This window comes from Lontra canadensis, unplaced genomic scaffold (genome assembly GCF_010015895.1).
Source record: "Lontra canadensis isolate GAN:19392208 unplaced genomic scaffold, GSC_riverotter_1.0 scaffold3, whole genome shotgun sequence".
Taxonomy (NCBI): Eukaryota; Metazoa; Chordata; class Mammalia; order Carnivora; family Mustelidae; genus Lontra; species Lontra canadensis.
Window position 1 is genome coordinate 12,304,965 of NW_022630997.1, and position 14,271 is coordinate 12,319,235.

The following is a 14,271-nucleotide window of genomic DNA, read 5'->3' on the forward strand; positions in this document are numbered from 1 at the left end:
TGCATTAGAATGTCTTCCCATTTTTATTTCCTTGTGTGTGATAAGAGTATTGTGATAATGTCTGGAGAGAGAAGGACCTTATCTTTTAGAGTTACAGATGGAATTACAGGATGGCTAAGATTTGCTTCAGAATACGGAGGGTTGTGGTTGTGAGGACTGGATGGGGATAAAAAGAATACAATATTGTGTGTGGGTTGATGTTTGTTGAAGCCAGGTGCTGGGTATGTTTCCCTATGCACCTGCACCATGTGTGTGTACCCATATAGCGTAGATGTATACACCCATGTGTCACCCCGGTGTGAGTGTGCATGCTTTATGATTCTAACTAGTCCTTTTAAGACTTGATCATTTTTTAACTTGGATCACTTAATTTACTTCTCGCACTATAGTTTTAGCCCTAATCCCCACCTTCAGAAATATGTTTTTAAATTTCCGGTATTTTCCACTGAAATTAGCTCCATGAGTGTTCGTGGTAGGACTCGGGTTCAAGTCTTCCTTCTTCTGCTTCCTTGTTGTGAGTCCTTTGGAAAGACATTAACCAGTGAGAGCCTCACTGTTCTTATGGGTCCGGCGGAGGTCACAGCCCTGCCTTCCATTTGTGGAAGTCAGCTGCGAAAATCCCTGTGAAAAATGGAAGGTGCCCCCTTCCCCAGTGACATCCTACTAGTTGCAGTGTGAGTTCTGAAATATTTCTGGACTCCTTTGCTGATGCCACTGTGTTTGCCTTAGTAAATGAAAGACACTTTGGTTTTCTCATTTTGACCTGGAAGCACGTGTGCCTTGGGTATGTCCCTACGGCCTCCTCACTCCCAGGCTCACCCACTGCCCCGCTTGGCATAAGCGCTGCTTGACGTAGGAGAGAGAGAATCACAGGGGTCACCTAATGTTCCTGCTTCCTAAAAGCTGATGCTACTAAAACAACTAAACCTGTTTTCTGAGCAACAGTGTTTGACCAGTTCCCCAGCAAAACAATTTGACGTCTGGAATGTGCACTCCAGTTTCCTGGAGTGTCTGGAACATAGTCTGACCATAGAACGTAATAGAACGTAGCCTGACTAGACAGAGCAGAAGCGGCCTCGAGTCCTGTTGGGGTCCTTCAGCATACAGGCCACTCTTCTCGAACTCTCACACCCAGGTGACCAGAACGTTGCCTTCCCGGCTCCCGACAGAGAAAAGCGACAGAAAATGGTCCTGGTGGTGACTTTCAAGTCACCAACCTTTCTGAGTATCAGACTTTCCTTGAACGGGGGAAGGTCAAGTTTAGCGTCCAGGCCTCCTAAGGTGTACGTGTGGCTTTCTTTCATGCTTGAGCGATGCTGTTTTTGCAACATGTCTGTTTTTTGAGAGGGTGCAAATTAATGGCAAACAAAGTCCTTAAAGCATGACAGATTTGACCCTAAGATTGAGGAGGATTTGGGGGTGGAGAGATGCTCCCAAGAGCTGTGGTCTAGGGGTAAACTCAGGGAGGAGGATCTTTTATGGCTGCAAGGAGGAGACGTCCGTGCTTCTGAGAGGCTGGTGCTCCTGGCACCAGCTGCTGTCAGGGCTTCGGGAAGCCGTCGAGACTACATGGGGTCGTGCACCCCTCCACCTGCACCACGGTGACAACTCTTGTGAAATCCTCCCTTAGCCATCGGTTTCCTGTGTGCTGGGAAGATAAGCATGCTCCCTACCCCCCAGTCCTTTGTCTCACGTGACAGTCGCAGGGACCGGAGTGAGAGACAGCAGATCATTCATCACAATATTCCCGTTGCTCCTTCGGGGGATGTGCATTGCTCCGCGTTAGAGAAGCTTGCACTCAGAGTATAGGAAAATTTCATAATCATAGTGTTTTAAATATTGACTAAAAAGAAGAGCAGCAGCCGTTGTAAGAAAGGCTGACACTTAGGGGAGACTTAATACGTGTCCAGCACTGTTGTCAGTGTGTTCACACGGCCCTCACACAAACCCCACGAGATACTACCGTTATTCTCCCACCACATAAGCCCATTAAGGTGAAATCGCTTGCCTAGAATCACAGGGCCGGCACGGTAATGCAGGCCTGGAATCTGGGCAGTCTGAGCCCAGGGCCCCCACCACCCTTCCTGCACAGACCAGTTGGAGCGCTCCGGGGGCTGGGCCAAGACTCAGATGCCCCCACCCCATGTCAGCCATGTGACACGCACCTGTGCATAGGCCCCACGGGGTTTCCTGGGACTCACCGTGCCTCTGTGTGAAGAGTGTCAGCACCTCACGGAGTCAGGCGTGCCCTGCCCATGACCATGCCTCGTGTTCTCCCCTAGCCCCGCTGGTGGACCTCACTCCAACCCACAGTGGATCCGCCATGCTGATGCTGCTCTCGGTGGTGTTCGTGGGGCTGGCCGTGTTTGTCATCTACAAGTTTAAAAGGTATGAGGCCCTCTGTCCTCGTCTTCCCTCCCCCTTCCTTCTCCCTGACAGGCTCGGAAGCACGTGTTGCCATGATGTACTCTCCCGTGCATAGCAATGATGCTGTCTGTTAATGTTTTAGGAAGATCCCGGGGATTAATGTTTATGCCCAGATGCAGAATGAGAAAGAACGAGAGATGGTCAGTCGGGTCAGTCACCCTGAAAGCAGGGCCCATATCCCTCAGACTGAACTAAGGAGGCCTGGCCAACTGATAGATGAGAAGGTGGAATGCCAGCTCATAGGTAAATGATTCCCAGTAGCCGTCAGCTGCTCGGCCTGGGTAGTCAACTGCTGACTGTCTAACCCCTTTCTGGCTTGATGTAACCACTCTCTCCTGCTCTAACATTCCTGAGAGAAACAGCTAAGATGTCTCTTTCCCTGCTTCCTTCAACTGGAATGAGGGGGAAAAAAGCCTTCTTGCTCCTATGTAGTGTTTTTTTTTTTCTCTCTCATGACTTTATGCTTCCTCTTGCAAAATCTCTTGCTCTAAAATACGGGGCTTCAAAATGTTCATGGTCAAAGAGCAGAGCGTTGACTCTAACAATGTGCAAGAAGGAAGCCTCAGAGGCTAGATCTGGTGATGTGGAGGGCCAGGCAGGGTAGGGAATGACAGGGTAGGCCTGGCCCACCTGGCCTCAAGACAACTCTTTGGAGGGCAAATTGTTCCAGAATGCTTGTAGAGAAGCGACATCAGGAGACAGAATAGAGGAGGGCCAAGCTGATTACCCTGGGATTTTTGTTAATTAGCAGGAGTCTAAAAACTGCCCCCCAGTCCCGAAACATGGAACCTAAGAATGTTGAGGCCAAGAGGCAGAAAGTTTGCAGAACACCCCAGGAGTAAGGTTTCCTGAGAGAGACTCCTGGGGAGTTAACCTGTTACAGGGCCAACGGGCACATTTCTCCCTCCTGTTCACCTGTCCCTGGCAGAAGTCTTACAGTGGACCTTATCATATATCAGTAGAGCTCTCGCTCTCTCTCTACGCCTGCAAAGTAAGCTGGGAATCCAACAGCTAGGTCCAGAGTCCCAGGTGTAATCGCTAAACCCTACTGTCTATGGCAGAGGAAAATTTCCGGGGAGTTAGACCCCTGGAGCTGCCACTGTGACCCATGGCTGGCCCTGTTACATCCTGTCTGGTGGTGTCAGGACTTGAAGCTGTCATGTTTCCACCTCGAATCCTGCATTGTGGGACGAGATGGATACATTACTAGATAACTGTCTGTGCCTCACTCTAATGTCAGAATACCAAACCTTCGAGAAGGGTGCTCCCTGAGATTTCTCATCAGTGACTTGGAAAGGGAAAGGAGCACCTAAATAGAGAAACAGCCCTCTCTTTAAGCAGATGTGGGAGAGTTCTGTGATGGTGCTGGGTGAGATTTCAGTGCAGGGCCTGGCTTGTCTCAGACATAATAATACCAGCTGGAACCCTATCTGGGGTCCGGCATTCACAATGTGCTGGCTTTTATTTGGGGAGACAGGGTGATAAATGTGTAATTGCTTTAGGTTCAAAAGAAAAAGCCTTTTCTGTCTTCAAGTCCAGAGAAGCGTTCACCCTGTCTATTTACTTCTAAAGCTTCTAAGTGCATTTTTGTGGGTCATTTGGTTTTCAATCCCATTTCCACGGGGTATGAAGCACGGCACTGTTGACTGTATAAAAGTAGCAAACCCTCCTTCACCAGGAGCATCCCGCAGCACGTTGCACAGTCTCTGACACCTTTCCATTGTCAGTGTCATTAAATGAGTAAGTGTTACACGTTTTCTCTTAGGAGAGTAGCTTTACCCTCCCCTCCCTCCCCTTCTACTCAACCTGGTGACTCATCTCTCCGATTGCAAAGAGCAAGACACGCCACTCCACCTCCAACGCCAAAGCGGGGATCTGCTGGGGCACAATTTGCAATTTAAGGAAAACCCCCAAAGGCTACAGGCGACCTGCTGATCAGGAAAGAATTTCGCTCTTGTCAAGTGCACCATCCTTCATGACCACTAACTCTATGTTTTTTTTCTTTCCTTTGTTGTTCTGTTTCCTATTTTGCCAGGAAGTATTTCCATAGTTGCTGAGAATCAAAGCACAAAAGAAATCCCTACCTATGTAAATGTTTGAATGGAGGACGCCAGTAAAAACAAAAACAAACAAACAAATAAAATAGAAACAATCAAAATCCAAACAAACAGACAGACAAACAAACACTCACTGCATCGGGACTTTTTAATTCTTCAGACACAGACAACAAGGGTTTTTAGCTTTAAGCCTGTGCATGTGGACAATACCTTGAGAACATGCTTGGAGGGGCAGTGTACAGGTGCTCTATTTTAATGGAAAAACACTCCCCTCCCCTTTCCTCTTCTCTCTCTTTTTTCTGATCGGTCGTGTTTGTAGAAAATTCATAACATATAGAGGCCAAGGAAACCTGCATGTGTTTTTGGAAATATTCTTGGCCCTAGATTTAACACCAATTTTAGCCCTAGAGGCTGATGGGGGGATTAGCCGCCCCAGCCCCTTTCATAAGACACAATGACATGCACAGGAGTGTGAAACCCTGAGCTGTTTCTCTGTCCCACTTTCCTCATTGCCAGTTTCTTTTCTAAGTTATCTCTGGTAGCTCCAGGGGGCCAGCAGTGGCCATGAGGCTGCTTGGGTTTTGCATTCTGAGCGGCCACAGGGATGAAGGAGTGAGGTCAAGTTCCACGTACGCAGGCAGAGTAGGGAAAGCCGGCTGCGGGGGCAAGCATGTCAGAAGTGGATCTCTGTTTCCTGTCCACCCCTTCCCATCACAAAGGCTTTCCCTTGTAGCTTTCCTGTTCCTGCCCCCCAACTTATGTAGAAAAGAGAATCCCAGCTCCCCATCATCTGGCCTCGCCATTTGTTTGCTATCCCCATGTGGTCATCATCTGTTGATGTCTTTGTACCTCTTCCTTCTGGTCTCCAAGTTGTCTTTCAACTCCCCCTACTTTTTCTTCCCAAACATGTTATTGGATTCTGGACATTAACCTCAGTGTTTCCTAAATACTGGCCTAGCCTCCGCCGGCCTTGCCCCCGCCACGCACACGTTTCAGATCTGTCAGCATGCCAGCTTCCCTACACCTCTACACACTGACCCAATACATCCTGCCCTGCAGGGTTCGGCTCCATGTATCCTTAGTTTCCTGTAGAACCTGCCTCTTCCAAATAGCCTTGCCTTTTCCCACCTGGAAACACGCAAAGTGTGTGAAAGAGTTGATGTATCCAAAGCAATTCAAACCTGGCCACATACACTGGAAAAGAAAGCATACAGATGCGTAGTGGTATTCTCACACCCTAGCAAAAATCTTCTGTGCAGATTCCAGAATATTCTTGTGAGAAATGTTTCAAATGCGTTACTGTGTGGCAGGGCAATTTCCTTCTGTAATGGTTGCTATTACCCAGTATTTGTTCTCTCACAGTACAGTAAAAATATTTGTAAAATAAAACTGATTTTAACCAGAAGAAGAAGCAGGTTAATGGATTGAATATTTAAGAATGTCAAAAAGTCTGAGAATATACGGGGGTCTTGTCTTACATTAGGATAAGATTTTGATGATGTAGAATGATTCCAGACATTTCCCAGTTATGCTCTCTGATCTCTGAGTATCATATTATTGGCAAAGGAAAAATTAGCAAGCCGAAAGGGGAGGAGGTAGATGTCTAACTAAGGCAGATTGGCTCAGAGCATGAACAATCAATCCCCATTTGCCCAGGTCAATAATGAAAGAAGACCCAGAGTAAGAAAGAAACAAATGTGTGTCCAGCAGGCGGCCTGGAAGGATTATGAATTAGGCAAAGCCTACTCAAATACAGGAGAAAGCAGTTTTGAAAACCACCCAGAGAGAGCAGCCTCCTCTATGGCCAAGTTCCCAGGCCAGTCACAGTCGATAACAGGGTCCTGGTGATCCTGGGGGTCCCAAAGATCCTGGTGATCCCTGCCTTCATGTAGCTTAGGCAGGGCAAGAGTAGCAAAGCTGCAATCAGAAGTGAATCATTTGGAAGTTTTTGTGGTTGAAGATACCCAGGATGAATCTGGGAAATGGATTATGCCTGAGGTGGCCATCTATTTGTAGAACTCAATTGATCCCCAACCTGCCAGGCTTCCTATCCCATAGGAAACATCCTCATCGATCCGCTTCAGTTGGAGCCTTCCAAGTTTAATCTGGAGGACAAAATGTTTGGAAACCAAAAGAAGCTCACTCAAAACAGCACAGGGATTCCTCAGAGTTGCCATTCAATTAATTTTAATTGGAAAATTATGAAAAAGGGAATAGCCCTCTTAGTCTCGCACAGTGCCTTGCCTAGAGTAGGTATTAAGAAAATTACTTTGTTGAAGGGATAAATGGAAGAATACATGAGAAGACATAAGGAAAAATGGATGTGTAAGTCCTAATTAAAAATGGAGGTAGACATGAGATGCCTGGCATTTTGGAAAGTGATCACAGATGGCCAGCTCTCCGTTCAGCATCTCCGGGACCCTCAGGTGCCTCTCCTCAAAGCTCCCTTCCACTTGTAAGAGAAGAGTGAGGCAAGGGGACCTCATTGTTCTTATGATCTAGCGCTGTGGTTTTCAAAGCGTGGTATCTGGACTGAGCAGTATCAGCATCCCCTCAGACTTACTAGAAATGAAAATCTGGGGTCCCCTGACTGCAGACCTACTGAGTCAGAAACTATAGGGGGTGGGCCCAGCTGTTCAGGTGACAGTGATGTCCACAGAACTTTGGGAACCACCACACTTGGCCACTCCAGCTCAATCCCAAAGAGAAGGCAGTGATGAGAGCCTACAAATGAGAGGGACCCAAGTGCCTACCGACTCGTGAACAGCAGGTGCAAACAAAATGAGGAGTTTGGTGGGCTTCAAGCCAGAGGAGTGAGTGGGGAGGGATGGATGTGGAAGGGAAGATTCAGGGCAAGCTAGAAATCTGATATTACAACATTTTCCAAAAATCCCAGAAGGCAAACTGTGCACGCTCTACCCTGAACTACCCAACCAACATTTTCTCCTTTGCCTTATTCCTAATTGGATTCACGGTCCAAAATGCAGAGGTTTGCTTTGCTTTTTTCCCACAAGTTCCAAACAGCAACTTTGAGAGCAATGGGGTGTTTGGCAACTGTTCTGTGTTTTCCAGGATTCCAACTGAGCATTGAAATCCCTCATTTGCCAACTTATTTTTATAGGAAGCCAATTTAAAGAAAAAAAAAAAAAGTTTTCTTATAGTATTGGAACTACTTCTAATTTTAAAATGACTTTTTTGATGTATTTTTTGTTAAATACTATGTAGTGTAATGTATACTTGCTCTTGTTTATTGCTTTTACAATCATATTTATTAAACAGATAATGTCTCTAAAGTCTTGGCCTCGAGGAGTTTATTTTATCTCAAACCAAACCATGGCGTTCTGTCTTCATGCAGAAGTGATACAACTGTAGGATTTATAAAGGCTAGTTGTGTGAGAATATAGCAAATACCACAGTCTCAAAGGATTATTTTTGTTTGCATGCTTTTTTTTTTACTCACAAAGGAAAATCTATTCTACTACCTGAATTCTACCTGCATTTTATTTGACTATATAATGTCTGTTGCTTTATTAAATTACCTTATTCTACTTAAAAACCCTCCAAACCGGTTACTTTGGAATGAGTCACATGCTTATTATGTTTAGTTCAAAATTAGAAATTACTACTATGTGACCAACCCATTCAAATTTGTTTAGAATCTTTTAGTTATGGAAGGAGCAAAGCCGCCTGTGATGTAGTGAGCTGAAACCTCGGGCCATGGGAAAGACACTAGGGATAGCATAAAAAAGGCTTTGACCCTGAAATTAGGAGAGTGGAGCTCTCCCTCCAGCTATGCCAGCTGTGACCTTGAACAAAGCACTTTCCCGTACAAGAGCTTTAGTGTCCTCATGCATATAATCTGAAGGAAGAAGACAACTTCCAGCTTTGGTATTCTGAGTCGGTGAGTCATTCCCAAGAGCCCCATCCAGGGGATTTAAATTCAATGGACTGGATCCCAAATCCTCCAGCCTTGTGGCTTGCCTACATAGGTGACATCTCTTCTTGGACAACATTTTGCCCTTGTATTTGTATAGAAAGAGAACTTTCCTCAGCTTTCCAAAGACCCAACAGGCACAGAATGGCGTTGCCTCAACAGCATAGTCGCCGCATATCTGAGAATCCCTGTTTTTAGGTGGCCTTGACCCTCTTCTTTCCCACAGGCTTAATCTTCTACCTGACCCTTTGTTGTTCTTTGCCAGGCCAGAGCCTCTGCTGTGCTTCCCCCTCAGGAGTTTATTTCCTCTCTCACTGAGGGTGCAGGCAGTCAAACAAAAATCATCTGTGGAGATTTCAAACAGAGATTTTACACAGGGAATTTTTTGCTTGAGTAACTGAAGAGCCAAGATGCCAAGTAGGGGGAGGTGACACAATGCCAGGATGAGCATCAGTAAGAAGCCTCTGCCTTCCCCGGGCTGGAAGGACCCAGGGATTCCCACAGCCCGGGACCAGCACCACCAGCTGGACACTGAAATCATGGAGGACGTGGCTGGCGCTTTCTGGAACCACAGAGGAGCCACAGCCGTAGCCAGCCATGCTGCCCAAGCAAAGGAGAGGGAGAGAGGAAGCTTGCTGTTTCCTTGCTGTGACCCTCCCACCTGCAGATGAAGCTCCCCACTGACCAAGCCCATCCACAAGCCAGTGGGCACTGGACCCTGGGAAATACAGTTTCCCGAAATACAAAGCAGAGTAGGGAGGAGTGGGGAATGGACTGGAGAGAACACAGGCAGGGGACTGGCACAGCTACCCTTTCAGGTTTAGTCCACATGAAATCCAAATTCTTCCCCAGTCTGAAGGCAAATACTTAAATAGTAGGTGCTCCTTTCCCTGTGGCATTCTTTCACCTGTTTCACTTCCAACAACACCTATTTTTTTTTTATTATTATTTTGTGTTAGTCACCATGCAGTACATTATTAGTTTTTGATGTAGTGTTCCATGATTCATTGTTTACGTAGTGTTATAGTGCTCTGTGCAATCCGTGCCCTCCTTAATACCCATCACTGGGCTAACCCCTCCCTCCACACGCCTCCCCTCTAAAACCCTCGATTTGTTTCCTGGAGTCCATAGTCTCTCATGTTTCGTCTCCCCCTCCGATTTCCCCCTCTTCATTTTTCCCTTCCTTCTTCTAATGTTCTCCATGCTATTCCTTATGTTCCACAAATAAGTGAAACCATATGACAGTTTTTCTTTCTCTGCTTGACTTATTTCACTCAGCATGATCTCCTCCAGTTCCATCCATGTTGATGCAAATGGTGGGTGTTCATCCTTTCTGATGGCTGAGTAATATTCCATTGTATGTATGGACCACATCTTCTTCATCCATTCGTCTGTTGAAGGGCATCTTGGCTCCTTCCACAGTTTGGCTATTGTGGACATTGCTGCTGTGAACATTGGGGTGCAAGTGCTCCTTCTTTTCACTACATCTGTATCTTTAGAGTAAATACCCAGTAGTGCAATTGCCGAGTCATAGAATAGCTCTGTTTTGAACTTTTTGAGGAACCTCCATACTATTTTCCAAAGTGGCTCCACCAGCTTGCATTCCCACCAACAGTGTAAGAATGTTCTCCTTTCTCCACAACCTCTCCAATGTTTGTTGTTTCTTGTCTCCTCAGTTTTTGCCATTCTAACTGGTATAAAGTGGTATCTCAAAGTAGTTTTGATTTGAATTTCCCTGATGACTAATTATGTTGAGCATTTTTTCATTCAACAACACCTATTTAAATCAGAAATCTGTTCACATGTGCCACTTTTTACATCTTGCTCACAGAATTCTACACTCCTGTAGGGAAGGATCTTTTTTTTTTTTAAATTTTCATTTCACTCCTTCAGCTTCTAGCACTGGACATTGCCATTAGGGGGCACTAGATAAATGTTTGCTGAAACTCAGCCCCGGTTTTTCAGCTTTGCGTGGTGAGCGACGATCTCTGAGTTGCCATCGTCTGACTCGCCTTACCCAGCCAGCACCCCTGATTTTATGTTCAACTGATGTTTGTCAAGCACCAACACATCCTTGCCCTTCCTCTCTCTTACCTCAGGCCACTGTTTTCAGGGGCCCATTCTTAGATATTAACTTCAGTGAAATAGTTGTAGTTTAGGGGGAAAAAAATGGTTAGAAAATAGTGTGAAAAACCAAGGCCTAAGTTTTGCTTTGGAATCATTATCAGTTCACCTATTTCTTAGAAGTTAATAGTATTTTGCTGATGCTTTCATAGTAGGGAAAAATCCCAAAATAATTCTAGATGGACATATACTATAAATAGGTATTATAGTTTTCATGTTAAACATCAGAAAAGGAATCTTTGGTTGACAAAATACAAATCTGTGTTAATCTTATGTGTTACAGACTTCTTTAGATGGTGATAATACAATCGAGAGCAAGGCAGATAAGCTATCTGCCTTTATGAGCGTATATTCTAATAGGAACAATGAACAAATAATAAAATGTAGTGTAACAGATCCAATGCTATCATACACATAAGATAATTTTGATAAGTAAAAATCAAACACAGCAGAGTGCATAGTGACGGGGGATTGGGATGGGAGAGGAGGAGTTGGGCCCCAGCTTCTCTGAGATCTGAAAGCTGAAAAGGAACGAACTTGTTCCGCATCAGTCTCAGATATCAAGCAGAAAAACAAACAATTTTGGACCTCAGCACGGCAGTTAGAAATGCTTCTGAGTTTAAAGAAAAATTAATTTTCACAATGGTCACGTAGGGGAATTTCCCCAGAGAATTATATATGTTATGTGGCATATGTGCTCCTGAAAAATCACCTCACGATGCAGAAAAGCACAATAAAATGCGAGGCTTAGGAGAAGAAATGGGACCAGGACACAACACACAATGACTTTCTCATGTGCCACCTTCATGGGTAATGAGTCAGTGACATGTTAAAAGGAGATACAAACCCGTCCTAGTCCATTCTGCTCTTATAACACAGTAGGAGAGACTGGGTGGCTTAAAAATAGCGGGAATTTATTTCTCATGATTCTGGAGGCTTGAAAGTCTGAGATCAAGATGCCACCAGATTCAGAGGACCTGTTTTCCTCTCATATGTGGCATCTCCTCACTGGGTCCTCACAGGGTAGAAAGAGAAAGGGAGCTCTCCGGTGTCTTTTCGGTAAAAGCTGTCATCACCTCCCAAAGGCCCCACTCCTAAATACCATCACTTTGGGCATGAGGTTTTGGACATAAGAGTTTGGGAGGAGACACTAACGTTCAGACCATAGCAAAACCTAATAAAAATGGTAACACACTTCTGTGGTATTAAAAGGTTAAGAAATACACAGATAAAGCACCTTGAAAAAAACCCAATGTTGGCTTAAAAAGGTGGGTATTAGAGTACTAATAGCATGTGAGCATCGTGAAGTGAGTTGTGGCATAAGTCATTGTGAAGTGAGTTATTATAAAGAAGGAGAATTACATGAAATCCGACAAAGTTGTAACACCAAGCGGATGATATGGCCTGGGTTACATGAGGCCAAAGGGATTTAGCTGGTAGATGGTGGAGGGTGTGTGTGTGTGTGTGTGTGTGTGTGTGTGTGTGTGTGTGTTGTGCATGGTACATAGCTGAATCCAGTAGAGTATAGTTTTGTCTCTTCACTTAATATTTTTATTGGCAGAATCACACATATACACAAAATTTGCATTATCTTTGAATTCTCCAATGTATCAATCCCTTTGGAATAAATGTACACTTTCATAAAAGTTTTACCGCAGAACAGTAATTCAGATGTTAGTTTAAAAATAATTTGGATATACTAATAGAAGGAAGAATCTAACCTGACCTCAGAGGGAAAAGGTAAGAACAGAGCACCTATCCTCATTAGCACGGCAACCCGCCTGAACATTGGGGCTGGAAGACCAGCAGCCTGTCTGCTTGCCCAGAACTCAGAGCATCACTCAGGTTCGATCAACCTCAACTACTCATGTTTAGAAATACATCTTTGGCCCAAATAATGTTAAGTTGTGGTCAAAACTCTTTGTTAAGAAGGATAGTATAAGAAAGACATACATAAAATGTTCCACAGAGAGCAAAACAGGGAAAGTGTTGAAATATTTAAAAATGAGCTTAAGCTATCTAGATCATAAAAGCCCTTTATAGATGATCCTGAGTAAGATATTTCAAAGTAAGCACGAACAGATATCATCATGAAATCTCCCTGCCAAAGGAAGCATGGGTAGAGCTTGCAGGTGCAGAAAAAGGATGCAATGAACAATATTTATGAATTAATTAGTTAAGTGTGTGTGTGTGTGTGTGTGTGTGTGTGTATCTCTCCATGTAATAAAATAGAATGCTTCCACTAAAACTTTTTTTAAAGAATACCTGAATACTTAGTGGCATGAGAATATTTTCCTTAATGTTAGAAAGATGTAGAATTGTAGAATTTAGCTTAACATAGTGTGAAAACAATTTGCACAGAAAATATATAGGAACAGACTGAGAGATTGAAATATAGGAACACTGCTTATTTCTTTCTTTTTAAAATATGTATTTATTTAGAGAGAGGGAGAGAGAACACACAAGAGAGAGAGTACAAGCACGAGCGGAAGGGCCAGTGGGAGAAGGAGAGAGAATCTTAAGCAGACCCCATGCTGAGCACAGAGCCCAATGTGGGGGTTAGTCTCACGATCCTGAGATTATGACCTGAGATGAAACCAAGATCCGGACACTTAACCAACCACTCCACCCAGACACCCCAACACTGCTTATTTCTAACTCATAAAATTCCAGGTTTTGAAAATTCACTTGTTTTGCTTATTTTCTGAATTTTTCTAAAATGATTATATATTACTTGTATGGTTAGAAAAATGTGATTTTAAGAAAAATTACCAAAAAAATAGACTGCAAAGTTAATCTAAAATACTAGATTTGCTTATTTTATTATGTAATTATTATGAGTAATAATAAGTTTAACATACTAGGTAAAGTTGATAGAAAAGTTCAGAATTGTTCATTTAAATTCCTTTAAGAAGTTAAAAATAGTTTCTATACATAAAAAAGACAAATTTCATTTCATTTTGCAATTTAAATTCCTATTGAGATGAAAACACTGTTTTGCTACACTGGTACCTGCAGTTTAATTCATCAAGTTTCAAATGTTCAAAATTTTTAAGCTGTTGAACTTACCAATTATGTGTGTGTATAGGTATTACATATATACACACATACACATGCATTTACATGATTAATAAATATTTACAGTATAAATATGTAAATATACATACATGTTTACATATTATTTGGATACATGCACATACATGTGGAAATAACCCCCCACACATAGACATACACAATAATGAATTCACAGTAATGAGTTACACGCCACACACATGCAGAAACATGCTATTCTTAGATCGCGTGTTGAGTATAGCAAGCCAGTGCTCTCTGAAGAATGGTTCCTACTCTTAGGTACTTATGTTCAGCATCCAAACTGCACTGGGAAGGTTGTGTGTAAACAGAAGTTACTTCTAGAGGGGAAAAAAAATATGGAAGCTTCTGGAAGATATCTTGACTTAATTTCTGTAGTACTGTTGTTAACTGTTCAACCAGCAGCTGTTCACTCTCCCTGCCATCTTCTGGCCACAGGAAGGTTCCAACCATACCTCCTAATAGCATCAGCATATAATACTTCACACACACACACACACACACACACACACACACACACACGGCAAATGACAGGGACTGGCTTAGTCAAGTGTTCACTAAATAACTGGGCAGGATGTTCTCATTGACCAAGGTTAGGGCACAGAGGCAACACTAACAACCAGAGGTATAAGCAAACCA

The 14,271-nt window shown here is 43.7% G+C and overlaps 1 protein-coding gene across 4 annotated transcripts in view; it reads left to right on the top strand.

Annotated features, from left to right (window-relative positions):
• The window catches only part of SORCS1 (sortilin related VPS10 domain containing receptor 1), a 497,774-nt gene extending 490,003 nt beyond the window's left edge, over positions 1 to 7,771 (top strand). Inside the window, exons 25-27 of one of the 4 annotated variants that reach the window (XM_032880513.1) lie at positions 2,283 to 2,388; positions 2,510 to 2,670; positions 4,463 to 7,771. In XM_032880513.1, coding sequence (XP_032736404.1) covers positions 2,283 to 2,388; positions 2,510 to 2,670; positions 4,463 to 4,527 — 332 coding nt within the window. In that variant the 3' untranslated portion in view covers positions 4,528 to 7,771. Of the gene's footprint in view, positions 1 to 2,282; positions 2,389 to 2,509; positions 2,671 to 4,192 lie in introns of all 4 variants that reach the window. The other 3 variants (XM_032880521.1, XM_032880527.1, XM_032880538.1) reach the window with 3 other exon arrangements.
• The last annotated feature ends 6,500 nt before the right edge of the window (positions 7,772 to 14,271 follow it).